Here is a 16,306-nt window from a genome sequence, read left to right as displayed (position 1 = left end):
TTGTTATTTTATCTAGTTACAACTAAGTTTGAAAAAAAAATTAAATATGAAAAAAAAGAATCGGTTGTCGTAGTGCCTGGTTACTTAAACATGTCTGAAAAAAAATCAGATTTGAAAAAAATAAATAAACAAATCGTGATGTTAACCGATTACAGTTAGGGCTGGAAGAAAAAAAAATCAGATCTAAAGTGCAAAATCAGATTTAAAATGCAAAATCAAATATGAAAAATAAGAAGAGCAACAAGAACAACCAAAAGAAAAACATTAAAACCACCACCACCACCAGCAATAGAAGAAGAAAAAGAAGAAGAAGAAGAAGAAGAGGGCGATGGAGTTGCATCATTGTCGGGGGGTGGGGGGCTGCGTCGCCGGTGGAGGGCAGAGGTAGTGTCTCCGGCGAAGGGCTGAGAAGAAAGAACCAAGTGGGGAAGGAGAGAAGGAGAAATGAGAAAATGAAGAGAGAATAAATGTGAGAGAGAAAGAAGATGATGAGAAAGTGTAAGAGAATTTTGTGTAAAAATATGGTAATTTAATTTTTATATTTCATGGAATTCACATGTTTAATTTTTTTTTTAAATTCACCATATTTTGTAACATTTCTTTTTTGACCATAAATATAAAAACTCATCTTTTTTTCTCATATTTATGTAAATTTCTCTTTTGATTAGTAATACTATAAACCTTATGACATTTATTAAAAATATGATAATATTTAAATAAAATAAACATTATAATAACATTTTATTAAAATATCAACTATAATATGTATATTTATTAAAACATCAATACTATCATAATAATATTCAAATAGAAGAAGCAACAACAAACATAATATATAAAAAATGAGACAAACTTAAACCGAGTATTGTTTATCACACGATCAGCCTGAAACCTTAAATTAGTAACGCATCTTCCGAACTAGTTTTTTGGCCAGCATTAGTGTCATCATACTAACTCCAACTATCAAAATCATTTTGATGTTAAATCAACACTAAAATAATGAAATTTTAACATTATTTTTTTTTCCATTCCAACCACAATACCAAAATATATTCTATATTATTATATTAATTTATTTTATAAATAAAATACACATGTATTTATTTATAAAATATTAATATAAAAATATAAAAAGAATTTTCCGTTTGCTACATATATAAATAGTGCACTGTAGCATTTTATAAATGGGGTAACATTTGTAGTTTGATTGGGTTTGATATGCTGTTAAACAGCAGCAAAATGCAGGGAAGCAGTCCCATTGGACTTGCTCAGGACATGCATACATACTAGTGACCTGTTGTTGTTTTTAGAGCAACTCTAATGGGAGTGGATTGGAGAGTTGCTTGTCAGTGGTTGTCAGTGGTGGGAGATTTTTTTAAAAATAAATTGACAAATTTGTCCAAAAGTGGCAAAGTTGCTTGTTTTTTTTTTTTTTTTTTATTGGTTAGATTTATTAAAAAAATTACGAAAGAACAACTTAATCACCTTTAGTTGCTCCCATTGTAGTATATGGTAGTATATAATAGAAGTATATAAACATAATCCACCTATATCAAGTAAAAATTAGTCCTGTCTACCAAACGTGCGTGTGTTTGTGTATTGGTGATTCTCCCTCTTGTTCAAATCCGAAATTGAGTTAAAACACTCTACAGTACAACATTCGCCACACGCAACCAGTATAGCCACACCCATAGTGACCGGACCCAACACAACAAACAATAATGAAAGCACAAGCCAAAAGCCGAAACCAAAATAGTTTGAAGTTCAAACTAATATACAGGAGGTCAGGTCACTCTTTCATTTATCAGCCTTCAAAATCAGTTTTGACCCATTGACCATATTTGCTCTTCAACCTATCCTCCAACTCCTTGGCCTTAATCTCCTTAATCTTCTCCGCATTGGCCATGGACTCCTCTTGAACCTGCGCGATCCTCCGGCTACGCTTCTTGGCCGCTGCCTCTCGCTCAGCCTCCAAACCCTCATACTCCCTCACCCAACAGCTATGCACGGCGCAGCTGAGCACAAACACGGCCACCTGAAGAAGAAACATGGCCGTTAACACCCCACACTCCAGCCTCACAAGGAGCTTGGCCTCTCTAGGGTCCCGGTTTGAATGAAGGAGCAAAAGGGTCGAATTCTCCTTCGTGAACAAGGCTAGTACGCCGAGCAATTGTCCAACCAATGAGGCGAGGAGAAGCGAAACGTGAGTGATGAAGCAGAAGTGGGCTAGCTGAGAGTAGAAGCCGACCAAGGAGGAAAGGAGGGAGATTGAGGAGACCATGAGAAACGCCATTCCAAAGGAAGTGGGCGGCATTCGGAGGAGGATGATGGGAGCGATTGAGGTGGCGGAGAGGATGAAGAGAGTGAAGTTGAGGCAGGAGAGGAGGAGGTTTGGGAAGGAGAATGAGCTTCTGAGGTGAATAGCTTTGGAGGTAGCCATAGTTGGTGAGGGAGCTTAGTCTGTTTGAACTTTGAATTGGTTTGGTTGATGGAGTAGAGGGAGGTTTTGAATTTTTATAGTAAGGTGGTAATTCAACCGTTGTAGGGATGGATGTCTACAACGGCTACGTGGGAAAAGTCCCCACTTTTATCATCGAATGAGTAAAATGAATGGCTTAATAATAATATTCCCTCCTCAGAGTTTTAAATTTTTGAGGTCTGTACCTCGCCTGCACCACTTATGACTCAGCCTTTTTCTTTTTATTTTTCAAAAATATTACACTCGTGACTTAGCTCAATCATTAATATTGGAACTGTTTGTCTAGATTTTCCGAACCCAAAGAGTATATAAAATAGTCAATTTCCAATGCAATGTAAATGAACACTAGAAAATCGTGACCGTTGATCTGTCATTGCTGGAATCTAATCCTGATTTGTGTTCTAGTAACGTATAAACGTACTTTTTTTCCTTTGAGAACAACGTACTTTTTATTTTTGAAAGGGAATAATAAACGTACTTTAATTTAAGTGTGGTTCCACATCTGTTACTATCTAGTGTTTTTCTTAGTAAGAAATGACACCTAGATTCAAGAAAATTTGAAAAAGAAAAAAATCGAATGAGGTTACATAAAGACAAATAGACCATACTGGAACTCAAGAAGAAGAAAATAAAAACAATGGGCTATGCATTGAATGGAGATCCGATAAATCCAAAAAATAAAAAAAAGGGTCAGAAAAAAGAAATACAACGAAGACTATAAATTAATATGCACTTATACATATTATTGGATGGGACTGTCTAAGAACTGTAATTTTACTAAACAAATAATTATATAATTATTGTTATATTATATTAAAGTTACAATATAATAATTTATTATCATCTGGCTCTTTTGTCTAGCTATACAGGAACTTCCAAAGTGGCATACAGTAACATCCCAGTGAAGCCAACTAGATGAAATATAATGGTTATATTAAAAATAAATCTTCAATCAGCACAGGAAATTACAACACACCATGTTGCTTGTGGTGCATGCAGCATCCTCAGAAGCCGAGACCATTAGCTGATATGAAGAAATATCGAATCCAGGGTTAAATGAGTGATTCATCTTCCACCATTGAAGAATTACAAGTATTTGCATATGCCTTGTCTCCAAATCCCCAGCTGCAAAATACAGTGAAAAACATAAAAGTAGCTGATGAAGTTGGATAAATCTGGCCCTAATAGTAAACAATAAATTCACTCGGCAATTCTTATCAATGTCAAGAAAATGCATACCCGGTCTTCTGAGTGTTTCTGACCAGTTTAAATCACTTCGTCCGAATGGGTTAGAATGGTCTCAACTCTGTCTAGTGATGCTTGGAACTTTCCTGAGTTCATGTTGAACAATGGTTCGCCAGTGCCTAGCGCCCTATCAGTTCAAGAATTATAATTCTTGGTATTTAAAGGAGACGTATACATAAAAACCGAAATAAATGTTGACACTTGGAGAGCCAAACTCATTAAAGACTTTAAGTACTTACCCAGTAATTTCTGGAAGGACATAATCAGCCCTCCACCCAAATCGCATATCCACACCAGGGAACAAGCCAAGTGATGTTTTGTTACGGATTCGAGATATACCATCTCCACCAAAACATGTACTAAGCTTCCATTTCCAACCAGTTGCATGCATGAGAAAGTTATGGCCTATTCCAACCTGTCAATAGTAGACAAAGTTGAGTGTGATTACTAAGGGGCTCGTTTCACATAATTTTTACTTCTTCTATAATTTTTACAGTAAAAGACGAGAAACTTAAGCTTTATTTACCGTTGGGATAGTATACTTTAAAAGAGCTTTTCAAATCTCAAAAAATATATTTTAATGTTATCATTTTTATTTCTTTAATTTAGAACAAGGATAAATTAGAAAATATTAAAATTTCATTCAAACAAAAAACAGAACAGATCCTCTTGTTGTTTCAACAGTTTTCTGAAAAAGCTGGCGGAATTTACTTCTTTAAGAAGAGCTTCTAAATACAAAAAGTACTTTTAAAATTCACACAAACACTGTCCAAAGTAACTTTTGAACTCTGAAAGTGCTTGCAAAGTCATGCCAAACAGGCCTTAGCACTAAAATTCAAATCCATAAGACGTCTCTAAGTGCAAGCAGAAACTTCCTACCAAGATATCAATAAACAAGTAATCAATCTACTTAAGGTGGGTATGTTAAGATGGCATTGGATAATTTTTTGACATCTTAACATGTCGATCGAAGAGATGGTCAAGAAAATAAGCTAGTTGAAAATCATACCTGGAGATTTAAATATTTGGTTACAGGAATTTTTTTTGAAAGAAGGCGGACATCCTGTTGGAGAGGCTCGTAAACGAACTTCCACTTTTTATCAGGAGACAATGGCTTCAACACAAGCTTTCCTTGAAAGTCATTCAATGGAGCATTATAAAACTGAGCCAAAAAAAAAGGGGTATAAGTCTTCAAAAGGAATGCAATTTAGCCAGCACCAATACTTATGTTCATACACATAAACACAAACTATCAGAAAAGATAACAAATTGAACTTAATATGGATAAAGATACAGAGCATTAGAACACTTAAACAATGTCTTCAACTCGTATTCAAATACAGGAATCTAAGAATGAAACCTGAGCAGTGTAGTTTACCACACCTTAGATAAGGGCTAAGCAAACCAAAATCAATGGCCAGAATACATTAGACAAATTACAAAACGATAAGCTGCAGTGAAGCACAAATATAGCATAATAATAATATCGTCTACTGTCATTTAATCAACAAGAACAAACAAACAAACATCTTAATTCAAATACAACAATTTCCACACAAAAAGGGGCCGAAATAGAAATAAAGTGGTACTGGGAAAACGTCGTTGAGTGACCATAATTTGAATAAGAAATAGTGCATTGAGAAATGAATGGTAACAACTTTAGAATATTCACACTTAACCAGCTTAAAAGAAGAAGAAAAAAAATGATAGAATTTTACCTCCAAATTGACACCAAACCGAAAACCCTGCAATTCTTTACGGAACTTGAGAAACAGCTCCGATGGCATAAGATTGATATTGTAAAGCTCATCCCACGATGTGGGTTCTTCGCCATTAGAACCCGGCTCCATCTTTAAAATATATATATTAAAAAAATAAATAAGATAATTCGAACTTTTCAAATCCCCTCATAACATAATTGAAGGCAATCCAAAGTAAGTACCTTCAATACGGTGGTGCCGTTTATGAAGTTTAATTACAGAGGGAGCTTTGAAATGTCAGTGAGCCTATGCTTCTGCTCTCTGATGGAGCGAGGGAACTCGGAGGAGAAGCACAAACAAACCATTTGGAACTTGGAAGGGTAGGCCATGGAGATTTTGTAGAGGCTCTTTATTTACTCTTATACCCTCCTTCTTTTCAAGAATGACAACTACTCCCGAAAATACTAATTTATTGTATTTGTTTTAGGATATATATGATGCTCCAAACCAATTATATTTAATCAAATGAATACAATATAATTTAATTATAAAAAATTGAATTTTCAATTACAATAAAGTTATATTAGAATTTATTTGGATTAGGTAAGTTGAAGGATTATAGTGTCAAAATGCAATTAACAATGGATTCAATCTAATTATATATAAAAATAGGACTTGATGCCAAATGACTTTTAATGGTGTGTGAAAGTAATTAAATGTTTATGTTTTTTATTTTGTAGTAAAATAGTTTACCCACATTTTTAATATTACATATTAACAAATAAGTCTTTTAGTAAATTACTTTTTTATTCTAAATATTTTAATATTATGGTATATTTATATTAGTTTTTATTTTAAAATTATTTTGATTTTTTTTCGTTTTTATGGGTTGTTGAATGATATATCATACCACAAAATATATATACTGGGTGAAAAATAATATATACCAACAAAACTTACAAAATTATTACTAAAAAAATGTATATACTATATTAACTAATTTATATACTAGCATTAAAATGTATATATCATGATACAAAATTATATATTATCAATATGTATAATAAGATAGAAATTAAATATCATAAAAAAATATTACATACCATACCACAAAAAATATATACACTGCACTACACCAAAATATTCATTTTGTGTCAGTCAACGTCTTTTGATTGAGATTTAGCATTTGTGGTAGTTGGACACTATCACAAATAAAATTGTATTTGCATCAGTTATAACACTGACGTCATTATTGGGGATCGTTTGAGTCAGTGGCTTGGTGACACTATTAAGGGGAGTGTTTGCGTCAGTGGGGCACTGACACAAACCTCGACATTTGTATCAATGCCCCACTGACGCGAATGCTTTTATATTAAAAATAAATCTTGGTCGAAGCCCATTTAATTCTTAACCTAATTGTCTTCAACCTCTCTTTTCTCATTCTCTATCTCAGCCTTTCTCTTCTCGTTTCTCTCTACCTCGGCCTTTCTCTTCTCTCTTTCTCTCTCGTTCCGTCTCTCTGTCATGGCCTCTCTCTCTTGGCTTTTTGGAAACCAGGCGAATGACGCGACGACAAGGCTCTCCAATTAAGAAAAAAAGTTTAAACTGTCCAATGTATTAAGCACTTTGGTTGGGTTAACCCACCCAAGCCAATCTTAAGTTTTTTTTTTTAAAATAAAATATTTAAATAATTAGATTCAACAAACTAAAAGTATAGTACATATCTTCCAAACTTAGACATATTATTCTAAATTGAAAGTTTAAATCATTATTCTAAATTCATTGTTAAAGATTTCAAAATAATATTTAATATTACATATAATATATATAATAATATATGTATATGTAAATGAAAAAAAAAAAACTCTTAATCGATTTATTATGGTTATATTGGGCGGGTTAGTATAATTCTCAAACCACCAAATATAATAATTGGACGGTTTGAATTTTTGTCTCGTTATTCAGGTTCCATTTTTTGTTTGTTTTTTCGCTTTAATTTTGACAGTTTATTCAGATTGGGCGGTTTGCAAAAACTTTTGCATAGTCTTACATATACATTTGAGGGTCGTTCTCGAAGACTCGTGCTCTTTATTTATTCTTTTCGTCAACTATCATATGAATAATAAATTTATTTGTTATTTATCTCTTCTTTTTGTTTTGATTATAAATTTGATCCCTACTCTTATTTAATAATATAAAAATTTTAGAAACAAAAAAAAATCTAGTTTTAAAAGTTTTTAATAAATACATAATTTTTCTAAATATATATATTTACATAATTTAGTTTATTTTTAAAATTATATTATTCATTAATGTTTTTACAATATTTTTCCAATTAATAAAACAACTCTATTTTAACTAATACAATTTTTATAAATATGTTAAAGAATTATATAGTTAATAATATAGTTAATTTTATAAATATGTTAAAGAATAATAAATTTAAATTTTGATATAAAAATTATTATAAATACAAAAGTTAATAATATGAAATTTTAAAAAAAAAAAACATAGTTTCAAAAGTTTTTAATAAATACATAATTTTTATAAATATAGATATTTACATAATTTAATTTATTTTTCAAATTATACTATTCATTAATTATAATTTTTTATTTGAATTTTGGCGACATTTTATGACTGTCGGCATTGGATTTTTATTAACTGTCGGCGTTGGAGTCAATAGCGACAACATTTAACTGTCGGCATTAGTCTTGAATTAACTGTCGACGTTGGGGTCAATAGCGACCCATTTTAACTGTCGGCATTGGTCTCAAATTAACTATCGGCGTTGGGGTCAATAGCGACAGTCAAAAGCAACGGTGACAGTTATTAGCTGTCGATGTTGGTCTCTATGCCTACAGTTTTTAACTGTCGGCGTAGAGTCCCGCTAAGCAATTGCGACAGTCAATAGAGTTGACTGTCGTGGTTGAGTATCAGGAAAACCCAATTTTGTAGTAGTGTTTCGTTATAGATATAGGCGAACTTCAATAGGTATTGGGAGGGCAACCGCCCCGTCTTAATTGTATTTATAAAAAAATCATATATATTTATATATAATTTAATTCATTTTTTATATTTACTCTAATATGATATTTCTCATACATTTTATTTTTGTATTATACCCCTTAATTCACATATTTTTTACGTAAATATTTTACACATTTTGCCCCTTATTTTTGTATATTACCATTTATCATGGGGTTTTACTTATCTCCACTAAGACGATCACGAACTCGGCTTGTTAGGTTTGCAGCTTTCTTAATCTCTTCTAGGTCACAAATGTGTTGTGCTATGTGACGATATCGATACAAACTTAGCAGGAGCAGCTACCCTCTAACAACAGCTGTTTCCGAGATCAGTAAGTGTAGGGCTACTAGTGGCACGACTGAACTTGAGAAATTGGGAAGACTTACAGTTCTATCAATTAAGAACCAAAATGTGGACGCAGACTTTTGTCAACTATAATTAGAGAAAAAGGTGGTTATGAATTACAAATAATTGAAAAATGAAAAGGAAACAAGATAATCTAATCATAGTGTTTCGACCTAAAAAAAAACTAGCCTAAATCCATCAATGTGTTTATTGATTTCTTTGGGGGTGCGAATTTGGGAGCGTTCTGACTTGGTCAAAACTAGCTTACATTTTTCACAACGACTCCCTTATTAATATGGTGAACGGTGTCCTAGGTTTTTTCTTTTGATCAAGGAAATAATTACTTGATTTGTTACATTCCAACACTCAAATTCAGATAGCTAAATCTATTTTAATTATATACATTACACAACAACTTTTATTTTACTGGTTCGACTAATCAACAAATACTAATTAATGCAGCTTTGGATTCTATTTTACTACTAGATGAGATTCTCTTGCTCGTACTCTTGTTAGGCATGTCCTGAGCAGTCCTTTGGAATATTGTCATTTATTTACTTGGAATCATTCTTCTAAAGTGAGCTTGGTCACGAAGTCTCACTTGTGCCCAAGCACCTCTTCAATATTAATTGAGGCACGCTTTGAGCATAATTCATTTTTGTACTTTTACCCGAGTATATTCCTTTCTAAGAGCTAGTCTTCTGCTTTTGCCAAGTTCATGTACTGAGGTGTTGTTTCTTCTTTTTAATTATCACACACAAGTTGATGGATATAACATATGCCATTCAATTATTTAGTTGAAATAATGTTATATTTTATAAAAATCTTTAAAATAGTTTATTTGAATAAAATAAATTATTATTTTACTTTTTCAAACAAAATTTTATTATTAAAATATTCAAATATATGTTGACTCGTTTTTTGTTCCACCAATTTTTTTAAGAGGGAGAGAGGACTAGTGCATGAACTTGGAGAGAATATTTAATGCATGTAATGAATGGAAGAAATATATTTACTTAGTATATATAATTACTGTTTTCCTTAAATCACCAAGATCAAATGCATTTAAGACACTTGATTTTCTTGAGGTTGTTAAGTATGGAGTACATGTTGGGAAAGTGAGTAGTCACCACCCTAATTTTACAACTTTAAATAGTAAGTATAATGTTAATATCAAAAGTAATAACACAAAAGAAGATGGGAAACTCAAAAATAAATTCAAAACATTCTATCTCAAAGAAACTGAAATCCTTGTAACAAAGCTTACAATGACGAGAAACTTTGTCCAAATTCTCTATTCCAAGTCTTTCCCAAGTTGCTTAAAGTTTTTACTATAGTGAAATGAGAATTAAGATTCAACAAGCCTTGAAAATCATACATGTCAAGCAATTCTTGATGATTTCTTGGAAATAAAAAATGTTCTTGAGAGCTAGAGAGAGAGAAATATAGGGACATTAGAGAGAGAATTGAGAAGTGTGATCAATACTTTTCAATTATAATTTACCCATTTTATAGTGTAGGTACCCTCACTAACTCTAATAAATAGGATTAGAGCTTTTATGTTTTCAATTTTGAAGCCAAAAACACGTTAGCCACGTCAGTGACAGACGATACGTCGTCTATTGTATGGCGACATGTTGCTGGTCATAGGCGACACATCGCCTAGCAACAAGTGACGCATCACCTATTGCTTCATGTGGTTTTATGCATAGGATAGGTAACATGTCGTAGGCCTAGTGACCTGCAACATGTCGCCTAATCTCTATTTGAAGTGTTCAAAATTGACCTTAGACAACTTCAATTGCTCCCAAACTTTTTGGACATGCTTATATACCTCATTGCATCACTTTAGACCCAAAAAAACAATTTTTAAATGCCTACAACTCAAACTCAAACTTCACACCTCCATTATGTGAAATCGTCAAGGATTTTACACCACCTTGTGTAAACCCATTTAGGCTTTGTGCTTAACCAATCTTAATATTCCCTCACTTAGTTAAATACAAACCTCAATCTTTAACTCAGCAATATTAGTGCATAGAGTAAAGCATCTTTTGATTCAAACTTTACCTTAGTGAAATCATTACAACGCTTTATCGAAATCATTTGTTGCTAACAAGTATGAACCAAATATTCCTAGTGATAAAATCAGTAATACTTCACACACCTCCACTTGATCACTCTTTTTTACCCTTTGCACGCTCAAATTTTTTTATGGCCTTGTGCTCATCCATTCATGAACTTTCTGAGGAGAAACTCCAACTTCCATGAGATTTAAGATACCGCCTATAAGTTCACATAGGTGAAGTTCTTACAGTATCTTTGCCACCTTTAGAGATGTTTTTTTACACACAACTGGACTTCATTAAAATCCGTAGGCTTAACATTCATGTCTGGTCGCAACCAACACTAACCATCTCTAGATGAGACTCAACAATATGTTAATGTTGAAACTATCCACTTATCAATGACTTGTTCTTACCCATTAAACTTTACACTCGATGTTGACGAGCTTTGAGTTGGGTTACCATCATTGGTGAATCTATATTTCTAGAAGTTTCAGTCTCATGCTTTTTATTATATGCTTTAGTTAAAGTGGATTGATTATCACAATGTATCCAAATCGCCAATACATCAACCGCGACTAAGTCACTCGGCCTCTTTGTCGGAAGTTGCTAAAGTTATAAACTCGGCTTCCATGATTGAGTGAGAAATACAAGTTTGTTTATTAGAACCCCAAGAAAATGTACCCCCACCAAGTGTAAACACCTAACTCCTAGTGGAGAGACTATATCCCACACCTAATATCCAACTAGCATTAGAATATCCTTCAAGTAACTTTTGAAATGTAAAGTAGTGAATGCTAAGTTTCTTGGTTCTTTTATGATATCCAAGAACTCTCTCTATAGTCTTTCAACGCTTGATACTTGGATTGCTAGTAAACCTACTAAGTTTACTAATCGCATATGCAATATCTGCTCTAGTACAATGAGCTGTGTACATTAGGCTACCTATTGCACTTGCATATTCCAATTGATCTACCACTTTACCCTCATTCTTTTCAAGTTTTTTGCTTGAATCAAATGATGTATTTGACTATTTGATTTTGAGATGACTAAACTTGTCAATTACTTTCTCAATATAGTGGGCTTGACTTAAGGCATATCCTTCAAAATTTCTTCTAACTTTGATACCCAAAATGGTATTCACCTCTCCAAGGTCCTTCATTTGAAAAGTAGAAGAAAGAAACTTCTTTGTTCTTATGATGTCTCTCATGTCATTGCTCAAAATCAGTGTAACGCCCTACTAATCCAGGATCGTACAACGTGTGTTTAAAATAGTGATGGACTCGTTAAACGAGTCATTTGGACTTAAACGTGTGATTAAAGTAACTAATGGTTCAGGTATTAAATATTTTGGTCAAAGGAGTAAATACCTTCATTAAAAGTTTCAGTTTGTACACGGGATCCCAAAATAGAAGTTTAAAATGTATTTACAACTCAAAAGAATACAAAACAAGCCGGCCTAAGCAACAAAATAGGGTTCAACCCTAGTTCCTCCATGATACCCTAGCCATGGCGGTCGAGCAAGCTGCATATGTACACGCAGCCTTTAAAAATCTCCAACTCATAGCTGGCCTAGCTTCTCCTTACCCTTACCTGCACCACAAAGCACTCGTGAGCCAAGGCTCGGTAAGAAAACTTAATTAAACAAATTCAGATAGTCAGCATAACATAAACAAAATGCTTAGCAGTAATAACTATACTCAAGCATATACATTATCCAGGTATGCGACCATAGAGTCACACAAGTGCATTTCGCACTTCTATTTGGCATCCGAGCCGGACAATTGCATATCACACTCCCAAGGTGTCCTAGCCATAGTGACATGCGTTCTGCACGCATAATGCCGACCACGGCTCATAAGCCGAGCTTTCCAATCAGGAGTAATCAAAACATATAATTCATTTATCACATAATCAGGTACAACGTATACATGTATGCTTAATTAGTTATTCATAAGCATAATTATAATCATGCTCGTTAACAGAGGCATAAACCCTAATCACAACCAGGGTGTAGTTTTCTTACCAAGAGTTCCGTGCGAACGACGTTACGGCTTCAAGTGTGATCCCGATCTCGAACCTTGCGGAAATCTAGTCACAACATAGACATATTCTTATTAAGGATTGAATCCAAATCCCGAGGCTTACTCCGAACCCTAACTTATACAGTCACTATTCCTAGATGTCGGGACATTAGGAACGTCCCTCGAGCCCAGAACTCAAGTGTTCTTCCCCAACTCAAGGGTCCCGATTTCCCCTGTATTTCAAGCCCCAGAAATCGACCCAAAATTGACTTCCCAACAAGTTTGTCACCACAAAACGCCTTATACAACCCAAAAAACCTATTACCAATATTAACAAACCTAAAATTGCACCAAAACTCATCAAAACACCAACAATTGACAAGTTTAAGCTTCAAAATCCATTTCTTTCCAAATCCGAAATTACACCATAAAAATAGGGATTCCGGCTACAATAAGATCCCCCATATAATTGCAAATAGGTTTCTAAAGTCAAAACTCTTAAACCAATAACTCAGAATCATCAAACATAGAAAATCACCAAAATTCCTACTTTTCTAAAGAACACCACTGTTATCCCCAAAAATTGGAGATAAATGACGTGGCAATAGAGGTGACAAGTGGCAGTACATGGTCCGTAAAAGACACATTAATAAGTCAATAAATATATTGGCTCCTCAGAGTTGTGATAAAGTGACTTGGCTTAGGAGTAGCTCAGTATGCCATGTTAGACTAGATATGCCATGTTAGACCAGAGATGTGCATGACCGACCAGGAGTGACATTCCTGCCCAGGAGTGACATTGCTAGGAATGACATTGGCCGATCGGTCATGTGCATGTCCGACCAGCAAGTGCATGTCCTACCAGCTAAGTGCATGACTGCCCAGTCATAGAGTATACTGGTGTGCACATAAGGTATACTGGCGTGCACATAGAGTATATTGGCGTGCACATAAGGTATACTGGCGTGCACTTCAACACAGGCAATCTTCCCAGTGAAGGTGTGTTCGACCAGCTTAAAGGAGATATGGGTCGACCAGATAGAGGAGGACTAAGTCAAGATTCCCATAAACGGCTTCAACAAAAACCGGTCTTGGCACACGCGAGAATCTCTCATTTTTCCCACAAATTGGGTGTTCTGTTACATTTTGAATATTTTTGTAATTTAAATATAATAAGAATAATATAATATCCCGATTCTAGGGGGTATCAAATGTATGATCCTAAGCCTATAAATATATGGCTTATGGGATTAGAAAAGGGGCTTCTTCTTCTTTTTGAGACTTTTGGGAAATTTTGGGTCTGAGTTTTCTAGAGAGAGAAAGTGCTTGCATCTGAAAGAATTCTTGTATTCTTGTAATCTGTACTGAAGAAACTCAGTTGGCTCAGTTCATCTAATCTTGAGTACAGATCTATAATCACAACTCTAAGTGGATTAGGCTATTACCAACATATTGGGGCTGAACCACTATAAAAATTACGTGTGTTATTTACTTTCTGTTCAAAATTGTCTGTGTCGGTTAATTTCTCTTGAAGGCTTTATCATTTTTTACGTTCTCACGTCATTGGCCAAAAACGCGGTCAACAACCACGAACTACGAAAAATGAACTCAAAGAATGGCAGCTTACCTCTGAATTCAAATTCCCTCTAGTTGGTGATGATCCTAGCAACCCCTAGTCCCAATTAAGAGTTGCAACCTCGCAAGAATCCTCCCACTAGATCACTTAGCCAAGCTTGGGTACCCTTAGCCTTCAAACTCTCTTCAAAAGGAAACCAAGAGAGATAGAGAGGGAGATGTGAACGTGTATGAGCCACACTGCTCAGCTGTTGGTCTAACCTTGCCTAGTCAAGTGGCCAAAATGACCAATTTGCCCCTACTCTAAACTTATCCTCAAAATCAACTCAAAGACACTTTAGTCATTTGCCAAAATTCCCATTAATCTCAAATTTCACCACAAATTCCCACTTAAATCCAGTAAACCCGAATACTCACCAAATTATTTCTCATTTATCAATAAGTGCCGATTATTTACTAAATTACCAAAATACCCCTAAGCTCACCCCGAGCTAGGTATTTTACCCCGTTGTGATTTTTCCGCTAAATTGCATAAATACCCATACTCTAATCGTATCGTACCGAATATCACAAATATATCCACATAATAATGTGGTCTCAATCATATAGCATATATGTAACGCCCTGGTTACCCCAGAACAGTTACGGTGAACGGTGGACCGGAAATTTGACCCGCTACCCGAGTCCTTTGGTCAAAAACGTGCTCTAAGTGTAATTAGCAGGTTAAGGTGAAAAACTACTAAAAAGGAAATGGATATCTTCATTACAAACTGCTCTGCAGAGCTAATCAAAACATTTACAAGTTGTTCTCAGTACAAAATGGTCATTACTATTTCAAATTTACAACTCCGCCGACCTAAGCGGCAAAAATAGGGTAAACCCCCTAGTTCCTCTGAGAACGCCTTGGCCGTGGTGGTCAAGCAGCCGCATATGTACACATCACCACCTAAGCTCTCCACTTAAGGCTGGGTGAGCTTTTCTTTCCCTTTACCTGCACCACATAGCACCCATGAGCCAAGGCCCAGCAAGAAAACACAACAAAGCATGACATAATATCAACAATGATCGTAATAATCATCCAGGTCCATCAGTCCCAACAAATAGGTGGCAGTCGCAAAAGTCACGAAAGCGGGTACAGCCCCCTATAGCCATGTGACGATAGGGTCACTCGGGCTTAACTGATAAGTGAACCTTTCATAAGTTTGAACAGGATAGGTGTATGGTGAATAGTCACCAACATAACCTTCCTCATGACCATAGAGTCATAACCCTCGAACAGTGTTCCCTAGCCATGTGACAAACAGTCACCGGGCCATATGCCCTGGCTCTGAATAACTAGTCTCAGACTAGCCAAGCGCTTATAAGTTCATCGACCTTAGGGTCGGTCCAATGTTGATGCCTTAGATCCATTCAACACTGATATCGATTAGATCTAATCTACATTTGGCTCGGCGCTCATGACGCTATGCCATTTCTGACTCTTAGGTCAGTGTCCCTGACTAGTAAGTACATATACAAATATTCAACATTCGCTAGCATTCAATAGGTAATCCACGTCCACGTTTATCAATCAACATGCCTCAATAATAATCACGAATGTCACATATACACAGGGTGCAGTTTTCTTACCTCAGGTTCGATCGAGAAATATAATAAGGACGACCCCTGAGAATGATCAATCTTTTAGTTCCTTAGTGGTTACCTAATCACAACCAATTATAACCTCCATTAATGAGAATCCACAATATTAGGGTCTTAACCTAAGCACCACTCTCGGGACCTCGAAACATGCCCACACGGTGAGTAGATTCGATCCCAGGCCTTAAGGATTGAAACCCCAAG

General features: G+C 34.9%; 2 protein-coding genes across 2 annotated transcripts; both read right to left on the bottom strand.

The window, feature by feature from the left end:
- Nucleotides 1-1,570: 1,570 nt before the first annotated feature.
- On the bottom strand, nt 1,571-2,551 carry LOC133797308 (uncharacterized). The gene has a single exon (XM_062235168.1). The coding sequence runs from the start codon at nt 2,438-2,440 to the stop codon at nt 1,805-1,807; it is 636 nt and encodes a 211-aa protein (XP_062091152.1). The 5' UTR covers nt 2,441-2,551; the 3' UTR covers nt 1,571-1,804.
- A 684-nt stretch (nt 2,552-3,235) lies between these two features.
- On the bottom strand, nt 3,236-5,825 carry LOC133797307 (uncharacterized). The gene is made up of 6 exons (XM_062235167.1): nt 5,667-5,825; nt 5,443-5,574; nt 4,734-4,886; nt 3,964-4,139; nt 3,719-3,851; nt 3,236-3,604 (listed from the first exon to the last, which is right to left on the bottom strand). The coding sequence occupies exons 2-5, from the start codon at nt 5,572-5,574 to the stop codon at nt 3,746-3,748; spliced, it is 567 nt and encodes a 188-aa protein (XP_062091151.1). The 5' UTR covers nt 5,667-5,825; the 3' UTR covers nt 3,236-3,604; nt 3,719-3,745.
- Between the last annotated feature and the right edge of the window lie 10,481 nt (nt 5,826-16,306).

The sequence above is a fragment of the Humulus lupulus genome, chromosome 8 (assembly GCF_963169125.1).
Source record: "Humulus lupulus chromosome 8, drHumLupu1.1, whole genome shotgun sequence".
Taxonomy (NCBI): domain Eukaryota; kingdom Viridiplantae; phylum Streptophyta; class Magnoliopsida; order Rosales; family Cannabaceae; genus Humulus; species Humulus lupulus.
This window is presented reverse-complemented; position numbering and strand designations above follow the sequence as displayed.